Raw genomic sequence first — 20,687 nt, forward strand, 5'->3', positions numbered from 1 at the left:
TGGTGGCCCAGTTCTGCTCCGCCGAATGCCTGCGAGCGGTGCCCGGGGCGCTCCCCGTTCGGTGGCGTCGTGGTCCCAGCCGGTGGTAAGGCAAAAGTGACTACTTTCCTACTGGCGTGACTGTTGCTGATGATATTGTCGCTGATCGAATCGATAACGATGTCTTTGGTGTCGGACTGGATCCGATTATGGTCAATGTTTCGCACTGTGGCCGTGGCGTTCTTTTTGTCCGGCTTCTCGGACCCGACTAGCCCACCGCCCGTTTCTGGCTTCTCGTCCTGAGGGCCCGTCCGAGGCTGGGTGATGATGTTGTCCCGATTGTCGATGATGGTGGCCCGCACCGTCGGCTCTCCGGAGGTGTCCGTGATGGAGTTTTCACTCTCGTACGACGCCGGCGATGGGCGCGGACCGAAGCCAGTCGGCATGCCGGCCAACGGCGTCGAGGCGCGCTGCTTCGTCTTCTTGCGGATCATGTCGGTCATGCCTTCCTCTTCCACCTGCAGCCCTTCGAGGTACACCTCCTGCTTCAGCCTCACAATGTCCTGCTCGAAGCTCTTGTTCAGCCGCTGCCGCTGCCATTCCGTTTCGTAATTTACGTTCGGCATGGCGATGTCTCCCATAAATCCGCCTGCAAAAAACGGTAGCATTAATACCAGTGCTTCCGTAGGGTCTGTGCGTGTTTGTATGTGTCCGGTAGTCCAACACCTGCGCTTAATTAATAGTTTTGTTGTGCGCTTTGCAAGGCACGGACCACATTTATCACCTTTACATATGGCCTTACATGGCCGACATGTTTTACAATAACCGTCACCACTAGCAGCTGTGACAAAGGATGTAGTTGGAAGAAAAACCTCCCCATTTGGTTCTCATTTGTGTAATAGCTTCAGATTACATTCGATGTCTACTATCGTTGAGGGTATCTGATAAGATATTTAGGGTTGAATGGTGAAACGTTTCATTGTAATGGGAAAGAAATTTTGTTGCTTGATTGTTATGAGTTCCTTATAAATTTATTTCTTTTCTTCGCTTGACTTTATTAATAAATTTATGAAATGAAACTCCAAAAACAATTCTTATATTTCACAAAACAAATCTATTCTCTGGCCATTGTAACGAGTAATTTGTATCAAATAGTAAAGTAAAGGCTAATAACACGAAAATCCCCCGAAAGCATTTTTCGTCAATCAGCGACATTTCATTGCCGATGCCGGAATCTTTTCGCCATTACCTAACCAACTTCAGAGTTACCCCATTTGCGCTCGAAACTTAAACCACCCGAAGCTACTCTAACATTGGCCAACTTTTTCCATCGCCAGCCCGTGTAACCCCGGCTACGACACAAACCGGCACCAAAGTAGGCAACGGCGACAGCGCGTTCAATTTTAAATAGAAAATTTCGTTGCAATGAGATAAATGGAGTCAATAATAGGGACTCTAATTCAATGTTCAAAGAAGTGCTCCCGTTTCGGGAAGCCCGAAGGAAACGGCTGAAGGACACGGGAGAAGAAAGAAAAAAGTGCAACCAAGTGACCAGCAGGCCGCCCCCGTACCAACCGGACAACACATTGGTTTGGTATTGGGACATAAATAAGAAATAAATTTGAATCAACGGTATAATGGCCACCATTTCGGTATTGAGTGACTCGCTCCCGCCCGGTCTACAGGTTGGCGTGTGGTCCTCCTCCGCGCCACAGATTCCAAGAGCGGACCCCAGAAACGAAAATAAATTTGAAGCGAAACGATTCGAAGCACCAACCCTTTAGTCCGAGCCGGTGCCGGTCGGTCGGTGCTGCTGTGGCTCACACGCGGGCCAGTGGGTTTTATGTTTCATCACATGTGGTGCGCCAACGAAACTGTCTCACTCCCGTTCACCGTGCATTCCATTCCGGGCCCAGTGGGTGGCGCGGGGACCACCGGTAAGCAAGTGGTGGTCCCAAAAAGAAACGAACCATATGTGCGCTTAATTGCATTTCAAATTTCAAATGTTCTCCGCCAGCGCGCCCGAACCCTGCACCAGCGATCCCGACGTCACGAAGACGTTGTCAAATGCACGGAAACACATTTCGGCCGGGCCGACTCCCGGGTTTGCTGCTCGCTCGCTTCGTCTGTACCTTAACCGTTTCCGGAACATCTCTCGGCCACGGAGCCTGGGCGCCACAATTCGCTTGCCACAATTGAGCCGTTGTAATTTAGGAAACGGATCATTAGACCACCGGTGGTAATGTTAACCCAGTGAGTGGATGCCCCCCCCACCCCGACGAGTGATGGATGAGAACAAATGTCGTTCCGATGGTTGCAATTTTCCGTTGCCAGTGCCGGAACGGAGGAACATGCGCCGGTGGCTGGTTTGAGAGTAGGTCACCGGGACATGGCCAGAACAGGACCGTGCCTGGAAGGAAGGAACATTTGATGAATGTGTGCGGTAATGTGGCGCTAATGATGGATTGACGGTAACCGATGCCCGAGTTCTGGGGATGTCAAGGACAGAATTGTAGAATTTCTAAAATGGCGGAAAACATGGCATGGAGCAGTTCCGTTCGAAAGGAACAGATTCAGCACGACGGCGAAAAGGTGCTTCAACGTAGATCCCAGTAAAGATATAGTCCTTTTTTGTATTCTTATTGTTTAATGAGCTTATCAGCAAATTATAACTAATTTAGAAATATTAGGTTGGCGATCCATTTCAAAACCAAAGATTCCAGGATGTTTCCGATGTTCCGATTTGGGTCAAATATGTACCGCGCAGGAAGTTTTACACTGCGAGAAAAAGGTGGGAATCGTTTGGTGTCAGGTCCCGACTATATGGTGGACGCATTTAAACTTCCCAACAACGCTCCCGGAGTTTCTGGCGAGACACTACAGACGCGTGTGGCCTTGCCGTGTGACGCGATGGAATCTTTTGGCTCTCTTCTTCTGTTGGCCAATTCTGACCGTTTCTGGTCATCGCAAGCTTCAAACGGTCTAGTTGTTTACAGTAGAGATCTGAATTTGATGTTTGGCCACACGGAAGCAACTCATAATAAATGATTCCCTGCAAGTCCCAGCAAATTCACAGTAGAACACAGTTCCTGGCCGTTAGTGCTGGATTGGCCACCGTTCTGCTGCTTCACCACGCTTTGACCATGATCCTTTTCCTACGTACGTTAACCATTTCTTATCCATAGTCCCGTTTAAGAAATGTCTAACCTACCAAATAAGTTAGTTTACTGGTTGCCAAAAGATTGAAAAGTATTTCCTGTATCGAATGGAACGAATCGAAGAGACGTCCACAAGAGAACAGCTGATAATTCTATCGAATTCCATCGAAAATTTAATGTTATGGTCATAACAGGCCGATATACTTTGGAAACCACATAAAAAATAATGTAAATGCAAATAAACCCCAAATTGGAAAATAACCTTCGTTTTCCAAATGCACCTTCCAAATGCTGGCCAGTGGCAAACCAGTCCCATTTGTTTCTAGTTGGACAGTAGTTCGAAACAGCGATCCGAAACACTTCAAAAGGATCACAGAAAATGTTAGTTCTAACATTTTTCGGGTCGCCAAAATGTTGCCCACCAGCGCAGTCCCCAGAACTGAGGACCAGTTATGCTGTATGCTGGCAAGGGTGTAAAAATTAGAAACAATGAAAAATAAATGCACCCAGCAACACTTCCCACGGGAGCCGGGATACAGCAAACTACAAGAAGCCACAGAAACCGCAGCATCATCTGGCCCGGCACCGCCGGTGTCCGCCAGCGTCGTGTGCCGGAACTCGGCACGATGATGATAAATGAGAATTAATTAAATTATAACCGTAGCATGTCGGCGGCACACGCGAAACCATTTAAATTGCTCTGTTGCTCCTGTCCGACGGCCGCCACCGACGACGATCGGACAGATCCGCATTTCCATTTACCGAGGTTCGCGCCGCGGGGCGGAGGGCGAAGCGCGAGCACCGTTCGTTAAGCATGTACACGACAAAAAGCCAGCCACGACATACGGGAGCCGTCGGCCAGGGCGCAAAGGGTGGCAGCCCGGCGCACCATACGCTCCGTTGCATGTAGCATGAATGGAAAATTGAATTGAATCGTCAACGGATCGTGGCGCTTGGCCGGGCGAAAGTAAAAGGGAAGCGAACGAGGGAAGAGAAAAAAGGAGTAAATAAAAGTATAATCTGTGAACATCAGGACCTCAGGCCTGTTAATGGTGGCGCCGCGCGAATTCCCGAAGGTGCACACTCACACACGATGCATCCAGCCCGGTACCTCCGTTTTGTATTCGGAACCGATTTTTGTTGGGTTCGTTCATTAATTGCCAAGGATCTCGAATGCACTTATGAGCAACTCCCGCAGGAGTTCGACTGGACCAATATTGCGATCCAATAAATAGATCAATACAACACGAATAATTCGATCTACTTCTGTTCTTCTCGGGTTGACGGCTCCCTCGGTCTAATAAGCGAGACTTCATTATTTAATAGACAGAAATTCAGTAAATGGCATCGTTATGGTAGTAGAACAATAGTGAGGGCCCAGAAGGGATGATCCAATTACTTAATGACCAGCATCGGAAAGCTTTCATTATGGGCCCCACTCCCGACCCGTACGACCCAAGCGAACACCAGCGAACGAACACCGGCAACTGATCAGCCAATCGAATGTAATCGAAACTTTTGGCTCCGCAATTTGCCAAATCAACCACCAGTCAGTCAGCAGAGCATCGTTTCACGAAAGACGACCGCGGTGCCATGCCATGGCGGTGAGATATTCCCAGTTTAGGGATGGTATTTGCCCTTCAAAGCGCAAGTAATCAACAAAACTTCATAAATTATTCTGCCAGAAAATTGCCACTGTTGCACAAATGAATAATCTACTAATGGAAGGTGGCTCCAGAAATGCTCAAATAATGCACACCAGATGATTGTTCGTGTGCCTGACGGGACACATTGTTCCATCGCAGGCTTTCGTTATCGGTTTCCCCCAAACAAAAAATTTCGATATTCTTCGAATTTTTCGAATGATGCTGCGTAATTTGTTTTCAAGCCTAAAATAAAGTACGCGAAAAGTTTCGGACAATAACGTATAGATGGCACCATTAGTGGATGAAGCCAAATGATTTTTCTCTGTTACCTGGCAAAGGACGCTCAGTTGCAAAGAGACAGTCGTTTGAGTCAGTCAAGTTTTGTCCTTTATTGAGCATGGACAAATCGAGTATCGCGCTGTTATCAACATTTTTATTTTGAAAGGCAAAATGCCTACGCAAATTACAGAAGAGTAGGATTCTGTATACAAGGAATTTGCACCACCATTTACCAAGGTTAACTTTCGGACAGCTTAAACGTGACCGTTCGGAACGTCCAAAAACTGCAACTATAGGCGAAAACATCGCCAAAGTTCAGCAAATGCTACTAAACGACTGCCGAATTAAGTTGGGAAAATGGCAGAGGTAATAAACATGTGTAAAAAGAGTTTGTAATACTTAAAATCAACATTTCGACATGAGAAAGCTGTCCACGCGTTGGTCGTCGCATTTGTTCTCATTGCTATCACGTTTCTCAGCGGTTGTCATGGTGATAATCCACGAATTACGATTTGAACTGCTTGACTATTCGCCTTATTCACCAGATCTAGCCCCAAGCGACTTCTTTTTGTTCCCTTATCTGAAAATTATGCACAGAGGCCAGAGATTTTCGTCGAATGAAGAGGCAATCATCTTCATGAGCAATTACTTTGAAGACAATTATTATTATTTGTAGATTTGTATAGAGTTCCAAGGAATGTATTTAGAAATAATTACACAAAATGCTTTGTGCATATGTTTTGTTGGAATGAAAATAATAAAAATGTAATTCTTGACGTGCTCCTCAATTATATCTTCGCGTTAAAAAACCTACGGTCTTTCCAAGCTAGAGCAAACGAGAGATCTGAACTGAATTCCGGCCTTCACAGCTTCAGTTTGGTTTTCAATTGTCCATTTATCCATTCCACCAGCTCAACCGGAATTTGGAACTTATCTGGCCGCCTAACACCTCCGGACGTAAGTAGTTCAGGAAGTACGGCGGACATGAAACGGGCACTTACTCGATTTGCAGGGATCCATGTCGATGTCACCGGAGATGGTTTTGGGAAAGCGACCCTCGAGCAGCTCGTCAATCGTGTACTGGTGGTGGTGGTGCTGCTGGTGCCGGTACGTTATCAGCGTCCCATTCGGCTCCAGCCCGTCCGTAAGCCGATTACCGAGAACGATCATCAGGACGGCGATCGCCACCGGCCACCGGTGGCAAGATACGACCGACGGCAACCAGCGGAAGCGGTGGTTCCGTGTCGAATCCGACACCACGCATGGCGAACAGTGGCCAACCTTCGCCCGCATTTCGCACCCGGCGGTACCCGGACACACGCAGATCCTGTTCTTTTTTTCCTTCAATTTAGAGACGGTCGTATATCCTTCCGAAATGGGTTTCACTCCCACCCTCCCGGGCCGAGAGCACGCCAGACCGCGGCAGAAAGGTGGAAAGAGATTATTTAGACCACCAGCACCGCACCGCAACAGTAAGGCGTGGGGCCCTTTCGAGCGTGAAAATGGACGATGATGTTGACACGGTGGGTATTGGTCTGCTGCCGCTTGCCGCAGTCGCCACTTACATTATCCTTTGCCGACGGTGGTTCCCGTTCACTCGGTCGGTGTCCGGTTTATGGCGTGCAATTTCGTGTCCGTGCACAATCTCGTGCAAACAGCACCTCATCGACACACAACCCGGTGGTCACCTTTGCTGCCCGGCTTATTTGCACCGCGCACACCGATTTGTTTCCCCACGGTTGATATTGGTTTTGTGTTAAACGATCACATCAGCAGATGCTGCCGCCGTTTTGGTTTGACGCAATTGAAGCCCCTGCTTGCTCATCTTTTTTAGCTTCGCGCAACCTTTAACACACACGTTTTGCACTAACAATTTGGCACAGCAGGCGTTGTGTGGTTGAAGTAAACCCTCGCTATTTACAGGAAGCACTAACCGAGCCCAGTTTTCTGCTACACTTTACATCCTTTTACGAAATACTGGCATCCTGTGTGACGACGTGTAGGTAACCGAAAAACATATTAATTGATTTTTTGAACGATTTCTATTCCACGAATTTGTTGCCTATAATTCCGAAGCGAACGCAAACGAATAACTTCACCGTAAGCCGTGCTGCTACCGCGATTGTTCTAGGCAAACATACTTTCGTCGCCTTGTTTGGTCACCCCTTTCAATGCCAACTTTGTGTCGCACAAATGTGTTTGTTGGGTGCGCTTCGCAACGTCGAATTCCTTACAGCATCCGAGGAGCGGTAGATTGAAATTTTTGACGAACCACACCGTGGAGCGCTTATCTCCCCGGGTAACGCGCATCCTTTTTTCGGAGCAAGTTATGCGCCGGATTATTAAGGCAAACGGCGAACATTCCTTGCCCGTGCCCGAGCAATCTGCACGGAGCGGAGCAACAACAGAACCGAAACCGAAATTCCACTTTCATCCGGCCCGGGCACGGTCTATTTTATTACGAAAACGGATCATTTATGTGGCGGGCAGCACATGTGACGCCGATAAATGGTGACGGTCGAACAGCAATGGGCAAATAAATTCTCCTCCTTATTTTTCGACAGAAAATCTTATTTTCATGCGACCCTCTTGACAGCCGGAAAAACGGATCACCGGAGAAAAGGGTCAGCTCGCGGGCTCGGTTGAACTCCGGCGGTACAGTTGGGTTTCTGGGAAGCATTTAAATGCCAGCACCCGACATGGGTCGTTTAGTAATTACAACGTTTGTTCTTTCACTTTTTGTGCCACCGTTTGTGTGTTTACCCTTCGGCTGGTTGTTGGCACCGTAAAAAGGAGCATGACTTTCGTCTCCCCGAACTTCACCGAACGAGCCGCATCCGGGGACGAAACGTAAATAAAGCGTTGGAATTTCTCCAGCAGCATTTAGGAATTGTATCAATCAAAAGTGGGAAACCAGAAAGATGACGATGGCGAAGGTTTTTGGGGACCGCTTCGTCTATTTATACCGAGTTTCGTGCTTATTCAAAACAGGGTACATGGTACAGGGTGTTTTAAATACACCTATTGGCGTTATTTGTAGCATAAATTTATCATTTAGGGTTTCTCGTTTGCAAGTCAAGTTGTTTTCATTTCAACCGATGATCAAACCTACTTCGCAGTCATTTTGCGTCAAACCATTCGAACGCTATCTGTGGACAATAATTGCTCATAAAAGGGGTTCACCAAGCGCGGTGATTGCAAATCAAGCAACATAGGCAAAAAAAGTGGTTCGTGGCCAAAAATGTGGTTCATATTCTCATGTTGTAGTATGTGCTGCCTTCTGCTCCGTTTTCTGCGCCCTCTCGTGAACTTGATAGTGACCGAAACGAGATAGAACGGAGCTGGCCGGCACCGGATCAAATGAGCGAAACGATTCTACCGTCACCCGGAGGAGAAAAGGGTCCCGTAGATATTGACCGAAAACGGATGGGCTAACATAAATTAGTGAAACTTAATAAATGGACCTTCGGACGGCTGGATAAATGTAGAAAAGGACCAGCTCCGTCCGGACTGTTACGGTTCAATCTCCGCTTGGCGATATGTCTCACGGGGTATTCCGGGGAACTGGGGTTTTCCGGAAGTGGAAATTGATTTCAAAAAACAAAAACAAATTTCATCGTGCTGGAGATGCGCTGCCGTCGCACGGGTAGCCTAATCGTTCGTCATTGCCATGCTGCATGTGCGCGGCACCGCTGAGGATGATAATGTGCACATTGGCAATCGACGACGTCCATCATCCCATCCATCAAGCGTGGCAACGCCACCAACAACAGCAACATGTGGCGCGAGGTGGCCGGCGGTACTATGTGTGGCGCCCGCCAGCAGCACAGCATCCCCGTAAGTGGTGGCCCGTTGTATAAACATAGCGCAATCGCCCATCCATCCATCCGTCGGCCTGTCCAGAACACGACCTTTAACGGACCATGGCTGCTCTTTTGGGATTGGTCCCTCCGGGCGTGTAAGGGAAAGGGACGAGGCAGGGAAGGTACGGTTGTCCAAGGCTGCTCCACCACGGCCACCCCGAGGGAGCAAGGAAAATCGTTCCACCGGACCACACCATAAACAACAGCAACAACAGCGAATGAAATGGCACACACACACACATGGCAGCCTGCTTTAATCACATGATTTGATTGATGGCCACAGAGGAAGCGGATCGCGCGGGGAGCCGGGTGTAGAATTTTCAATTCGACCAAATTCCCAAACGTGAAGCCGCTTTTAGCGCTCGTCATTGAAAAGGGGGACACTCATTAGATCGCCCGCACCAAGGATATCGTCCGCGGACATCACGGATGACAGGATAAACAATACACAATCAACACATCGAGTCCCAACATCACTCACTCACTCCGTCTAGCTCACGCACAGGCTCCTTCGTTTGGTTAAAAAAAACAAACGCACACACACACAGACTCCGGACGGAACGCAAGGGATAACGGAGACACAATAAAAACAGCAAAAGAAACAACCTCCGAAAAACCGTCCCGCAGAACAGCGCAGACAAACATCAGCAACACTATCACTCACTCACACACACGCACGCCGCGAGCAGCCACTTGTCTGCAAACCGTCCGTCCGACGAGATGATAGCACTGATAAGAGCCGCGGCAGACGGAGCAATTGATGAGGCCAAACGCGCGCACGTGTCCTGCGTTCTGCGTTGTCGACAGTCGGGGCACTACACGAGAACTGGGGATGCTGCTGGAAAAACAATGTCCCGATGCTGGTTCTCTCTCTCGTTAGCCACACATATTGGGTTGGCTAAAAAGAAATCCATTATTTTTGGGTGAAATTCAAAACTTTATTTAACAGGCTTTCAATGGTCCGATTTGCGTTGGTTGGTGTTGGATGGTTGTTCGAAAATTTGTGGTCAATCGCTTGGTGCAAGGTTCGGAGTATACGGTGAATGGATTAAAACTTCCCAACCAAGCTCCAGGACTTTCTGGCGAGTCACTAAAGACATGCGTAACATTTCATTGTCCTGATGGAACACAATTTTTGCTCTGATGCTCCGATGCTCTGATTACTAAAATGCCGATCAATTTTGATCATTTCTGTGATTTTATCGACATTTTCGATGACGTGTCTGTCTAGGCTTCAACATAAAAAATAACTGAAAAGGTTCAACGAAACAAAATTGTACATTACTAGCGGTTAGTTTATCGGCACCACAAACACCATCACATTTTCAGTGACAACAATGGAAGTATTTTTTGAAGTGTGAAGTGTCAGCTTTAAAATGAACCTAAACTTGAAACTGTAAGATCGATACTTCACGAGATATCGATCACTAAAGGTATCCACCGAAAAAATAATGGATTTCTTTTTCGCCAACCTAATATTTTCACGGCGCCTCCTTCTCTCTCTCTCTCTCTCTCTCTCTCTCTCTCTCTCTCTCTCGTCGCTCTCACTACGACTGGCGGGTATTTTGATTCCCCTTTTTTGTGTTATCTCTGCGGGCGAGATGAGAGAGATGCTGTGGTGCGAACTCCTACAGGTTTTCTTGTGCCGGATTGATAGCTCGGTACGCTCCGGCCCGAAAAAGGACGACAAACCATCCAATATCAAATATCTTCCCACACGCACCATTAATCACCGAACAGTCGCACTTTTTGTTGTTTACCGAGCCGAGCACCAAGAGCAAGCGAAGGGAAGGGAGGGAAAAGGTACGACAGGTGGTCGTCGTTGCCGCAGGATACCGTTGGTCGGTTGGGTGTCTGAATGAAACTGACTCGAAGAGAGGAATCTAAGCATGAGTTTCCCAGAAACATTGCAAAAACGGAGAATGCCAAAAAGAGAGACGCATAGTGAGAGAAAATCAGCGGCAACGTAAGGCGCTTTTGGAAAGTATTATGTTTTCCCACGACATTAAGGTGCATAATACAGTTAGTTAAAACTTACTTCGAACAAATCAACAGTGTTTGAAAGCGACTGGAAATCACGCTCAGAACTATAATTAGTCTCTGCACTGTGTCGATGGTCTGTTACGAACCACCCTGTGAGCTGTCAAAATTTAGCCGACCACGAGGCCGTGTAAATAACAAAGGTTCCAAAATAAAAATCAGCATCGAATGGTTTGTATTTGCTGCTGTCCGTAGGAAAAGTGCCTCTAGCTTCCTGCCGTCCGTGGGTGGCATTTAATAAACGGGTTACCGGAAGACAAATAAAATGCCTTACGCACGCAAAAAAATGCACAGTGGCGACACGCACCTGCGACGCCGGTGGAGACTGCGAAACCGCAAAAAGGATCTGGACGAGATCGATGCCGATTTGAAGACCAATCCGGAGCAGCTGCTGAAGCAGGAGGTCGACTTGGATAAGCCAGGTTTTGCGCAGTTCTACTGTATCCACTGTGCGACGTACTACATCAACGATCAGGCGCTGCAGGCACACTTCCGCACCAAGGTGCACAAACGCCGCCTGAAGGCACTGGAAGTGGAACCGTACACCGTCGAGGATTCGCTGAGAGCGGGCGGCCAGGGCAGTTTCGTGCAGCCGCAAAAGCGTAAAATGGAAACCCAACCGTCGGTCGCCGATGTGGACCAAGGCAAGCGGATCAAGGTGGACACGCTGATGGAGGAAGAAAAGCCCGCCAAACGGAACCTGTCCAAGGTGACAAAGTACACCGACTTCAAACAAGTGTTGGAAGGCCTGAAATAGAGCTCTTTCCTAAACGGATCAAAACGATGGCTTTTATTAGGTAGAGAAGAAACGGGGATGTATGTTATGGACCGCGAAGAGCATTTGGGTAGATTATTAGAATAGCTTGTTGGCGCTCGTCGCGCAAGCCTCACATCTGGTCCATGAAGTGAGGTGTTCCGTTTTCGTTGCGTCGCTTCGTGAGGATATCGCATCCGGTTTCGGTTACGAGTAGCGTTTGCTCGAACTGGGCCGAATACAGCCCGTCTGCCGTCACTGCCGTCCAATCGTCCGGCCACGAAACATCGCGCCACGTTCCCTCCGAAATCATGGGTTCGATCGTGAAGCAGTGGCCCGGCTTCATGACACCAACGGCTGTATTTTCTGTAACATTAAATGCAATTCCAAGAAGTCATTAGAGATGCCGATTGCCGCGGTTGCCGGTGGCATTCATACGGGACGGACGATCTTACTGGCATAATGAGGTACGTTTGGAGCCGTGTGAAACAGCCTGTGGATGCCGTGTCCACAGTAGCTCTTGACTACGCTGTATCCGTGTGTTTGCACGTGCTTCTGGATAACGTTGCCGATCTCGCGGTACCGTTCCCCTGGTCTGAAGAAAGGTGTAAACAAACGGTGTTAATCACACTGTGTCTTGATGCTGTGGCTGTTAGGCTGTACTCACTTCACAATGGCAATAGCCTTGGCCAACGCCTCGTAGGTGACCTGCACCAACTTCTTGTGCTGCTCCTTCACGGCACCGACAAAGAACGTTTCGTTCAAGTCTCCATGAAATTCACGATGGTAGACCGTCACGTCCACATTGCACAGATCGCCATCCTCCAACGGACGCATGTCCGGAATTCCATGGCAAATGACTTCGTTCACCGAAGTGCAGCAAGACTTCGGAAAGTTGTAATAGTTGAGCGGACTGGGGTAGCACTCTCGCTCGATGCACGCCTCATGCACGATACGGTCAATTTCGTCCGTTGTGACGCCGACATCGCATACCCGGGCAGCTTCGTCTAGCACTTCCCGTCCCAGCCGACACGCCACTCGCATCCCTTCAATTTCTTCGTCGTCCAGAATTTTGATAATGTTGTTCCCCCGCAGCGCTTCTTCCGACTTCGAGCGGCCCTCCTTGTGGTCGGCATAATCGGGACGCGGAATCGTTGCGGGCACCGTGCGCATCGGTGACTGCTCGAACGGGCGCAGCTTGCCCGTGAACGTATAGTAAGGCCACGGATTGTACCCATTCGTTTCCTTTCCCTCTGCGGATTGAACACAGCAAGAAGAAACGGTAAGGAACCGGATGTTTCGGAGACACGTTTGAACGGGTCACACTCACTAGCTAAGAGGTGAATGACTTTGTGCGACTTCCAGGAACCTTTGAAGCAATCCTGACTGCAAAAATACGATCCTTGGATGCCCATTTTTAGGCACACTGGGCACTGAAGGGTAGCGGACTTCTCGCATCCATCCGTACCGCATCCGTGTTTGGCCATTTCACTCATTTTCGACGACGGTACGCGGAGGCGATAGCACAGTGAGAAGAAAATGGGGCTGCACAGAAACAACCGATCTTACCGGTGAAATATAAATAATTTACAATTACCTAACTGAACGGGACGAGCGGTACCGGCTAGACCTTATAAGAACAAGAACTCTGTTTTATTTTCCATCGACCTCTTTTGACACTGACAACGAAGACGTCAGTTTTTGGCACAAAACCCCCTAGGGGAAAGATGGATAATTTTTTATCCACCGTTTTTCTCAATCGGATTTTATTCTCGAACAAACTTGTTTTATTCATTTTTACAAATATTTTATATTAAAAATGTCATCACATCGCGCTCCGTATAAAGTATGCTTTCAGCAAAGAAGGATCCTGAAAATTCCTCTTCTGAGCACACACTCCCTTTTCTCTTTCTTCTTTGATATCTACGCTTGTTTCCCTACTTCCGCCTGATGTCCTGGGCTATTATCCTATTTGAAGCCCATACATTTGTCGAGATGGTCGATGAAACTGTTCAACGAACCAGAGGCCAGTTTCTTTAGCCGACTGAAATCCACTTCCGCCAACGTGTGGTGCAGTTGACTTGGAGTGCAGAAGAAAAGGTGATCATCGCGGCTCAACCGTTCAGCCAGTTCCGTCTGATGGTTGTCCATCAACGATTCATTGACCACCACCACCAGCGGTCGGCAGGCTTCCAACACTTCTATGCAGCTCCCAGCTCCGGCGTGGCTAATGACCAGGTCCGCTTGTTTAATGTCCTCTCCGATGCTGCTTTTCAGGTCGTAACAAGTGATGCGAATCCTCGACCGCTCCTGGACGCGCTCTAAATCGGGAGTCGAACCGGTCCCCGTTTGGATCGTGAGCACTTCACATCCCAAACGTTCCAGCTGCTGCAGAACCTCCGTGGACACGACGGCGCTTACCAGTTCCTCGAACTGTGTCGTGCCTACCGTTACAAAAACGTTCCGAAATGGCCTTTTGATCATTGTTTGCCTGTAGAAAATTCCTACTTCTCACTCAATTAGCAGATCGGCAAAATCAGTAACCTAAAGAACGTAAACAAAGTGCAGCATTGAGCAAGTGCATTTTGTTGTTGAAAGTGACATTTGCGATTTGCATGAGTGAAACCCACCATTGCGTGCAAGACGCGTAGCATGAAATATTTCAATCATGTGGCGGTATTCGACATTGCATGAAAATGGTTGAGACCGAGGGCGCAGAGAAATACAGAGAGAAAATAAGCTAAAGGCCGGTCCAGACGCTACGATTTGTCTGCGCAGACAAATTGTAGCGTCTGGACAGCGAAATTGCACCGATTTTGGTCGTTGTCGACCATCAACGCAGTTTTCTATTTTTTGCTTTTAACCAAAACGCACAATGCCATGGCAGACCAACACACATTCACACTGAGCACAACGTATCGGATCTGCGATTGCAAATCGTTATGAAATCGTACCGTGTGGACTCCACAGATTGCTACGATCCGATAACGGCTTTGATCTGCGCAGACCGAAGTATTGTTATTATCTTTATTATAATCTTTATTATAGATACTTTGAGCTTGAAGCTTCTTTCGTCTCTTAATGTATTAGAAAAGTTACAGACCAAAGTAGCAGTCAAATCGTTGCGTGTGGACCGGCCTTAAGAGAGAAATACAGAGAGAGTCAGGTTCGAAAGTCAGTTCGTTAGTCAGTTGGTCAGTAAACTCAGAAATCAAATTTGAACCATTTCACGGTAAAGGACCATTTGAACCATTTTGAACCATTCCACGGTTTTAGTATTCGGACGTGTTTTCCGGTTCCGGCTAAAGGTGGTCGTGCAGATTCCGTGTTCCCCCAACGGAACAGTTTGCGCGTGAAGACTCGGATTCAGAGCCATTTCACAGTAAAGTGTTTCGTCCTCGGCGTTCTGTTACTTGCTAAAATTTGCTTACTATTTAATTTTTTAATGCTAATATTTAACGTTCGATTATACCCTTCCTTCTCGCAACCAGCTAAGTTTGCTTGCCAGCATTCGGACCGAAAAGATGGTTATTTCCCTGTCTGTGGCAGACCCAAAACGCGGTGCGTCAAGTACTAGTTAATGTGGTCTTCGGATGATCCTGGCTCTGTGCTAGCGGAAGTGCACCAATCGCGAACGGAAAGTGTTAAGCGCGAACCCGAACGATTGCTTTCAAAATAGCATCGATGCCGGCAGGCGATCATGTTGATCCAATCAACTTGTTACGTGCGGTAGAGATAAATTAATTTGCGTCCGAAAATAGCGCGTACGGCGCACGAATAAACAAAAAAAAACATAGGTGAAAACGGTGAAAGGTAGTTTACAAAATCGGAAGCCGCACTTAACGGCCGTAACGCAACGTTCAAGTGGCAATTTTGTGGCACTGGCGAAGATCAAGATGCTATGGTGCCGCTTCTAGCTTGCCGATCAAACTGATCTACGAGCCGTCAGCAAGTGATTTAAGGACTTCGGTGTATTCAAAAAAGTAACGTACTTTCTGTGAAGCATAGTAAACGAGGCACATTGTTTGTTCGCCCGCAGAACGCTAGTAGAATGGTGGTCAAATGTTACGAAACAAGTGTTTACGCCTGAACTGGATTGGATATCGGCTGGCAAAAGAATAACAGGTAACAGTTAGTAACATCGGGGTGTCTCTTTCGCAACAGTCATCAACGATCTATGAGTGATTCATACCGGGCGAAGAAATGGGTTACGCATCCATCATCCTTAGCACCGGTGTATTAATTATAAAATGGATGAAAACATTAAACTTGCAGCCCCCTTGGCCAGATAAGGGGTTATTCTCCAATGTGGTTCTTCCCAATCCGATTCGACTGCCGCTGGGGACGGAGGCTGATGGTTCGTCAATTAGCAGCCTAATGCGAGATATAACGCAACGGTGGTCGTTCTATCCGATGCGGATTCGACGTTGATCCCGGTGTGATGATGCTGCGTGCGACACGGCGCCCGGTGTATGTAATATTGAACGCCAATCGATCAATTGCGCGTTACGACACACGGCGGTTCGTAAAGACAGAGGTCGCAGTAGTAAACTGTGTTTGGTTGGAATTGACTCTTTTTTTCGCAGCATGACACTCAATCGCTATATTTGATTGTCTCCAAGGGGCCGCCGGGAGCTTCCAATCCGCCGTATTATCACGTTTCGGAGTTATGTAAATGGGTGATGGTGGGATTCGGCAGAATCATCGCCAGAGTTGTTTTAATTTGTTTGTGTCCATGTGTTTCATTTCTAATGGCGATATATGCGTTTTTTCTTTAAACCGTAGAATCAATATTTTCGCTTTGCTTATTTTACTGAAGGTGTGTACCTGGAGTGGCCGGCGATTGGCCCCGGCAACCACAGCCAAGTCGAGATATTGACACTATGAAACATATGGAATCGAATAGATTTACCTAGACATCCCGTCGGCTAGTGCCCACGTAAGAGGCGCAACCGGCGGTGGCCTTGAATCAATTCAAGCGCCAATCTAGCAGTACCGCAGATCTCGGCGGGTAGACAAAGGGCCGTTTCGGTCCGATCGGCGAAGGAGTACTAATGGGTGCGATGAGTCCAACATAGAAAACAAAGTATAGCACACATACGGTTCACGAAGCGTGCCGGGGTAGGATTACTCAATCTACTACGTACGCCTCTTACGGTGTCGTGCGGCGCTTGGAATCGGGCTCCACCACCGCGGCTTCCCCGAGGTACTTCGGGTACTCTCACTTGTCATGGTTCTGATTTGATAAATCAATTAGGTTTGAACGCGCTCCCGTTTCGCCCATATGGTTCGGTCCGGTTACGCGGTTGACGTGGAAAGAAATGGCGGTGTGAAGTGCAGGAGAGCAGAGCGTGTGCCAGAACCACCGCACAGCAAGATACGTGATGAATCACGGTGTGGCCGATGAGGTATTGGGTCCGCTGTTCACTTCATCCCGTTCCGGCGCCCGGCGAAAAGTGAGCAAAACCCGTTGCGGATGGCGTACGGCCACCGGGACACAGAGCCGGGAAGGTCAAGTGCTAACGATTTTCTTTTCTCGCCCTTCCGGCGCTTCTTCAAGTCAAGTCAAGTCAGTGACTGCTTTCGACCGACCTCTCTAGGGGGGGAGTTCGTTCCCCGGTTTTAAACTCTGTTATTTTCCTATCGCTTGCCAAACTGTAATCCCTTTATTTTCCTTACTCTCTACTCGTCTCAAGATTACAGCAAAAAAGAGATTGAGGATTTAAGGAAATTGAAAATAAATTTGAGCCATCCGACAGCATCTGTTGCATATGTGGCCCCCTCCGTCATATTATTAATAGCGCGAACAATGGCGCATTCGCATAGCATCATCGGTCCATGGGTCGCCGAACACGATACGAGGCGCCGGCCAGTGATTGACTCGACGGATAATGATGTTGGTTTTACTGTGTTTTTTCTCCTTTTTCCTTGTGGCCAAGTACCCATTTCTCGTTCTTCGTCCCTTCGAAGGACACAGACGCTGGACGCTGGAGCCTGACATCTGGCGACACATGATCGATGGGAAGCAAGGATGCGGAATGTAATTATGCTTCCTTGATTTTTAATTTAAAGCCAAACAATATAACTTAACTCAATATAAGTTAAATCGTAGATCGAAACTATCGGCCAAATTGGGGACTGAAAGCAAATTAAAAAATAAATAAGAGTTTCGTTTTGACATTCGTTATTGTTAACTAGTTGGCCTAGCTTTGAATGTAGGAGCTAGCAAACGCATAAGCCAGTGATCCGCCATATTGCCCTTTAGTTCGGTTCAACGCAATCCATTGTCAAATTCACTCTGCAACTGCCAATTCCTTGCCGGCATTAGAGACGAACTAATAGAAACATGTGCCTGACTACATTCATTTATTAGTCCAACTGAAATTGTATCCCCCGATTGGTGATAAACATGGTAGCGTATAGCGGCCTATACCGGTCGAAGACAAACAGACCCACCATCTGGGGCCTATGAGACTCATTCGTATTCCGGCCGGGAAGGCATATTTTTTAATGAATCTGATTGCGATTGGGATTGGATTAATTGCCGGCCTTTCGTCTGTGTCGTGTGTGACAATTCGGCCGCCCGGCCGCTCGGCCGCAATCCCCCTATTTGCTGGCGGTCAACGACTTGACTCGAGAAACGTCAAACGAAACCGAAACGATGCCGGCTTCCTGAAGACGCCGGGGCAAGGAAGAAACAGTGACACACTAAATTTGGAAACAATCGTCCGCAGTGCCAAGAACGCCATCGAGCCCGTTGTTGTTCGTCGACGTCGTTGGCCGTTGGCGTTATGATTTCGGTTTCTTGTCCCGCTGCTGTCCCGGCACCCCATCCAACCGCTCCGTAATCACCCACCAATGCTGCTGCATACAAATCGGGTGGACCGGAGACCGGGATGGTGCACGATTTAGGTTAGGACCGTTCTTGTTGTTCAGATGTTTCTTTCCTTTTCTTTGTTTTTTTGGCCGTGTGTCGGTTCCGATTTGTGATGGAAATATCGGACCCGGTCGGGATACGTTCTTCCAAGCCCGCTTGCTCGACCGTCGGGCCATGAGGGGAGTGCGAGCTTTGCATAGCAAATGGGGAAGCGAGCCTCGCTCACCTCTTCTCTAGTAGCGCCGGCAACTCTATCAGGCCATAAAGCTCACACTGCACAAGGGAAATAATGGAATATTAAAAGAAAGAACGTTGGTACTCGGAGACTCGGTGCTCGAACGGTGGCTTTCAAAAATGGATGACATGAAGGAGGCCCCTCGTACCGAGACCCCGAGAACGCTAACGCGTGTGCTTGGTCGAGGTACAACCATGAGCTCGGATTCGGTTGGTGTTTAAATTCAACTTCCGGTTCCAGTTCCAAGACGGGCCAACGAGTGGAATGTAAATTATGCTGGTTAATTGTTTCGTTACCAATAAATTTGGTGACCCGCTTCGGACGCGGAACCCCAGCCACACATGCTCTGCCGGCTCTCCGATGGTTCACTTTGTGTGTGGGTTTAAATTTTAAATCAACCAAATCACACTGCAACGTCCCACGTGCTCCGGGCTAACCAGCATGTAACAAAGGAAGTTCTTTGAAAAACTTTCTCAAATTGCCCCAGCGCCAGGCTGCACTTCTCTACGAGCCGTGGCCTCCAGGGCGGCCGGCTGTCGTTTGTGGGATTTTATGCGCTGCACTAGGGACTTCCCTATCAGGATGTGAACCGGATCCAACTGACGGTGGTAATTCAATCTAGAAAAGGTTTACGATGACAACCACGATCAAGCATCATCTCGCAAGACACCGCAGCCGGTGCCCGGAGCAAGTGTTTGTTGACCGGGTTGGGCACCCTGCAAGCCATCACATGGCCGGATCTCACAGGCTGAGGGTGTCCAAATCGGCGTGAATCCGGTGTAGAATTTCTTCGTCCGGCCAAGTTTTTGCTACCGCCAATTCATATCCATATGGATACCAGCAGAGGTGAATTATGTGGGATCGGGGCATGGATTCTCTCGAACCACAAGCCCGTGAATCCTTTTCATTGATCGGGTTCCATTTCTGCCGAGAGTACCAGGCACTGCTCGGATGACGCAGTTGTCGAGACGTTATCACCCCGTTTGCCGGTCCAACCGCAAAACACGGCCGGGAAGAATGAGTTGTTAAATGAGAGTTTGAACTTCGACCACCAATGCGCCCAATTATCAGCAAAAGCGCGTTAATGCATGGCACAAAAAGGAAAAAGTGAAACCAAGAAAAAGTAAAGAGAGATGCGTCAACAGCATGGAAAAAGTGATTTATGTTCACCATCAATTAGGTTTAAAACTAAAACCGCAACCGAACCGGGGCCGAACGCGGAACCATGTGTTGCGCCTCTAGGGACTCGCCAAATCGCACGCAAAACGAGCCGGATATGTTTGCATTCCGTTTTGTTTCAGAAACTGATGAATAAATAGAATGTTTCACGCACATGTGATTTGTCGCGCGCATTTCGTGCCAGGGAACATGAAACGCACATCGATTAAGACCCCTTGAAGGAAGGGACAAAACGATCGGATTAATCATCGTGGTGTATCGTCGATGGCTGCGACTCGAGTATGTTGCAAATGGAAAAGGGTGCCCGAATCGGTCCAAGTTTGTGAGACTTTCTTTCGAAAGGGAATCGATTTGCTATAAGCTATTTTCTGTTAAAAGCAGAACCTTTATTTACCTTTATAATCTTATTGAATTTTAGGGCGATAAATTTAACGCCTTGTATCGTATTTTTCATTCTTTTCCTTTTGTCGTTCTCTAAAAATTCTTCTTTTCTCTTTTTTATGACTTGGTTTATACTGGCCAATGAATATTTTTTAGTGATCATCATTATATCTGAAACCCATTTATTAGTTAAATACAACAACCCTTTAAATGTTTTATATTATGTTATTAGGTAAACATCTTCGACTTTTTTAACCATTTTTTAGTGAATGTTTTTCTATTGTAAATAAAATTTA

At 47.8% G+C, this 20,687-nt stretch overlaps 3 protein-coding genes across 4 annotated transcripts; 1 reads left to right on the plus strand and 2 right to left on the minus strand.

Moving 5' to 3' along the window:
- Nucleotides 1-11,094: 11,094 nt before the first annotated feature.
- On the plus strand, nt 11,095-11,730 carry LOC128271522 (zinc finger protein 593 homolog). Its single transcript, XM_053009092.1, has one exon. It carries the CDS (start codon nt 11,231-11,233, stop codon nt 11,720-11,722), a length of 492 nt encoding a protein of 163 aa, XP_052865052.1. The 5' UTR covers nt 11,095-11,230; the 3' UTR covers nt 11,723-11,730.
- LOC128271521 (methionine aminopeptidase 1) lies at nt 11,727-13,331 on the minus strand. Of its 2 annotated transcripts, none has more exons than XM_053009090.1 (4): nt 13,050-13,331; nt 12,387-12,972; nt 12,175-12,314; nt 11,727-12,085 (listed from the first exon to the last, which is right to left on the minus strand). In XM_053009090.1, exons 1-4 carry the CDS (start codon nt 13,213-13,215, stop codon nt 11,853-11,855), a joined length of 1,125 nt encoding a protein of 374 aa, XP_052865050.1. In that variant the 5' UTR covers nt 13,216-13,331; the 3' UTR covers nt 11,727-11,852. The 2 variants fall into 2 exon arrangements, with proteins under 2 accessions (XP_052865050.1, XP_052865051.1); XM_053009091.1 differs by having other exon boundaries at nt 12,387-12,964; nt 13,027-13,331.
- A 99-nt stretch (nt 13,332-13,430) lies between these two features.
- On the minus strand, nt 13,431-14,264 carry LOC128273547 (UDP-N-acetylglucosamine transferase subunit ALG13 homolog). Its single transcript, XM_053011539.1, has one exon. It carries the CDS (start codon nt 14,201-14,203, stop codon nt 13,688-13,690), a length of 516 nt encoding a protein of 171 aa, XP_052867499.1. The 5' UTR covers nt 14,204-14,264; the 3' UTR covers nt 13,431-13,687.
- Between the last annotated feature and the right edge of the window lie 6,423 nt (nt 14,265-20,687).

The sequence above is a fragment of the Anopheles cruzii genome, chromosome 3, assembly GCF_943734635.1.
Source record: "Anopheles cruzii chromosome 3, idAnoCruzAS_RS32_06, whole genome shotgun sequence".
NCBI lineage: Eukaryota > Metazoa > Arthropoda > Insecta > Diptera > Culicidae > Anopheles > Anopheles cruzii.

Excerpts from the sequence above, each read along its gene's own strand:
- LOC128273547 (XM_053011539.1), bottom strand. The coding sequence starts at position 14,203 with ATGATCAAAAGGCCATTTCGGAACGTTTTTGTAACGGTAGGCACGACA.
- LOC128271522 (XM_053009092.1), top strand. The coding sequence starts at position 11,231 with ATGCCTTACGCACGCAAAAAAATGCACAGTGGCGACACGCACCTGCGA.
- LOC128271521 (XM_053009091.1), bottom strand. The coding sequence starts at position 13,215 with ATGAGTGAAATGGCCAAACACGGATGCGGTACGGATGGATGCGAGAAG. Across the intron at positions 12,315-12,386 it reads AAGGCTATTGCCATTGTGAA|ACCAGGGGAACGGTACCGCG; the intron begins GTGAGTACAGCC and ends ACCTTTCTTCAG. Across the intron at positions 12,086-12,174 it reads AAACGTACCTCATTATGCCA|AAAATACAGCCGTTGGTGTC; the intron begins GTAAGATCGTCC and ends TTAATGTTACAG.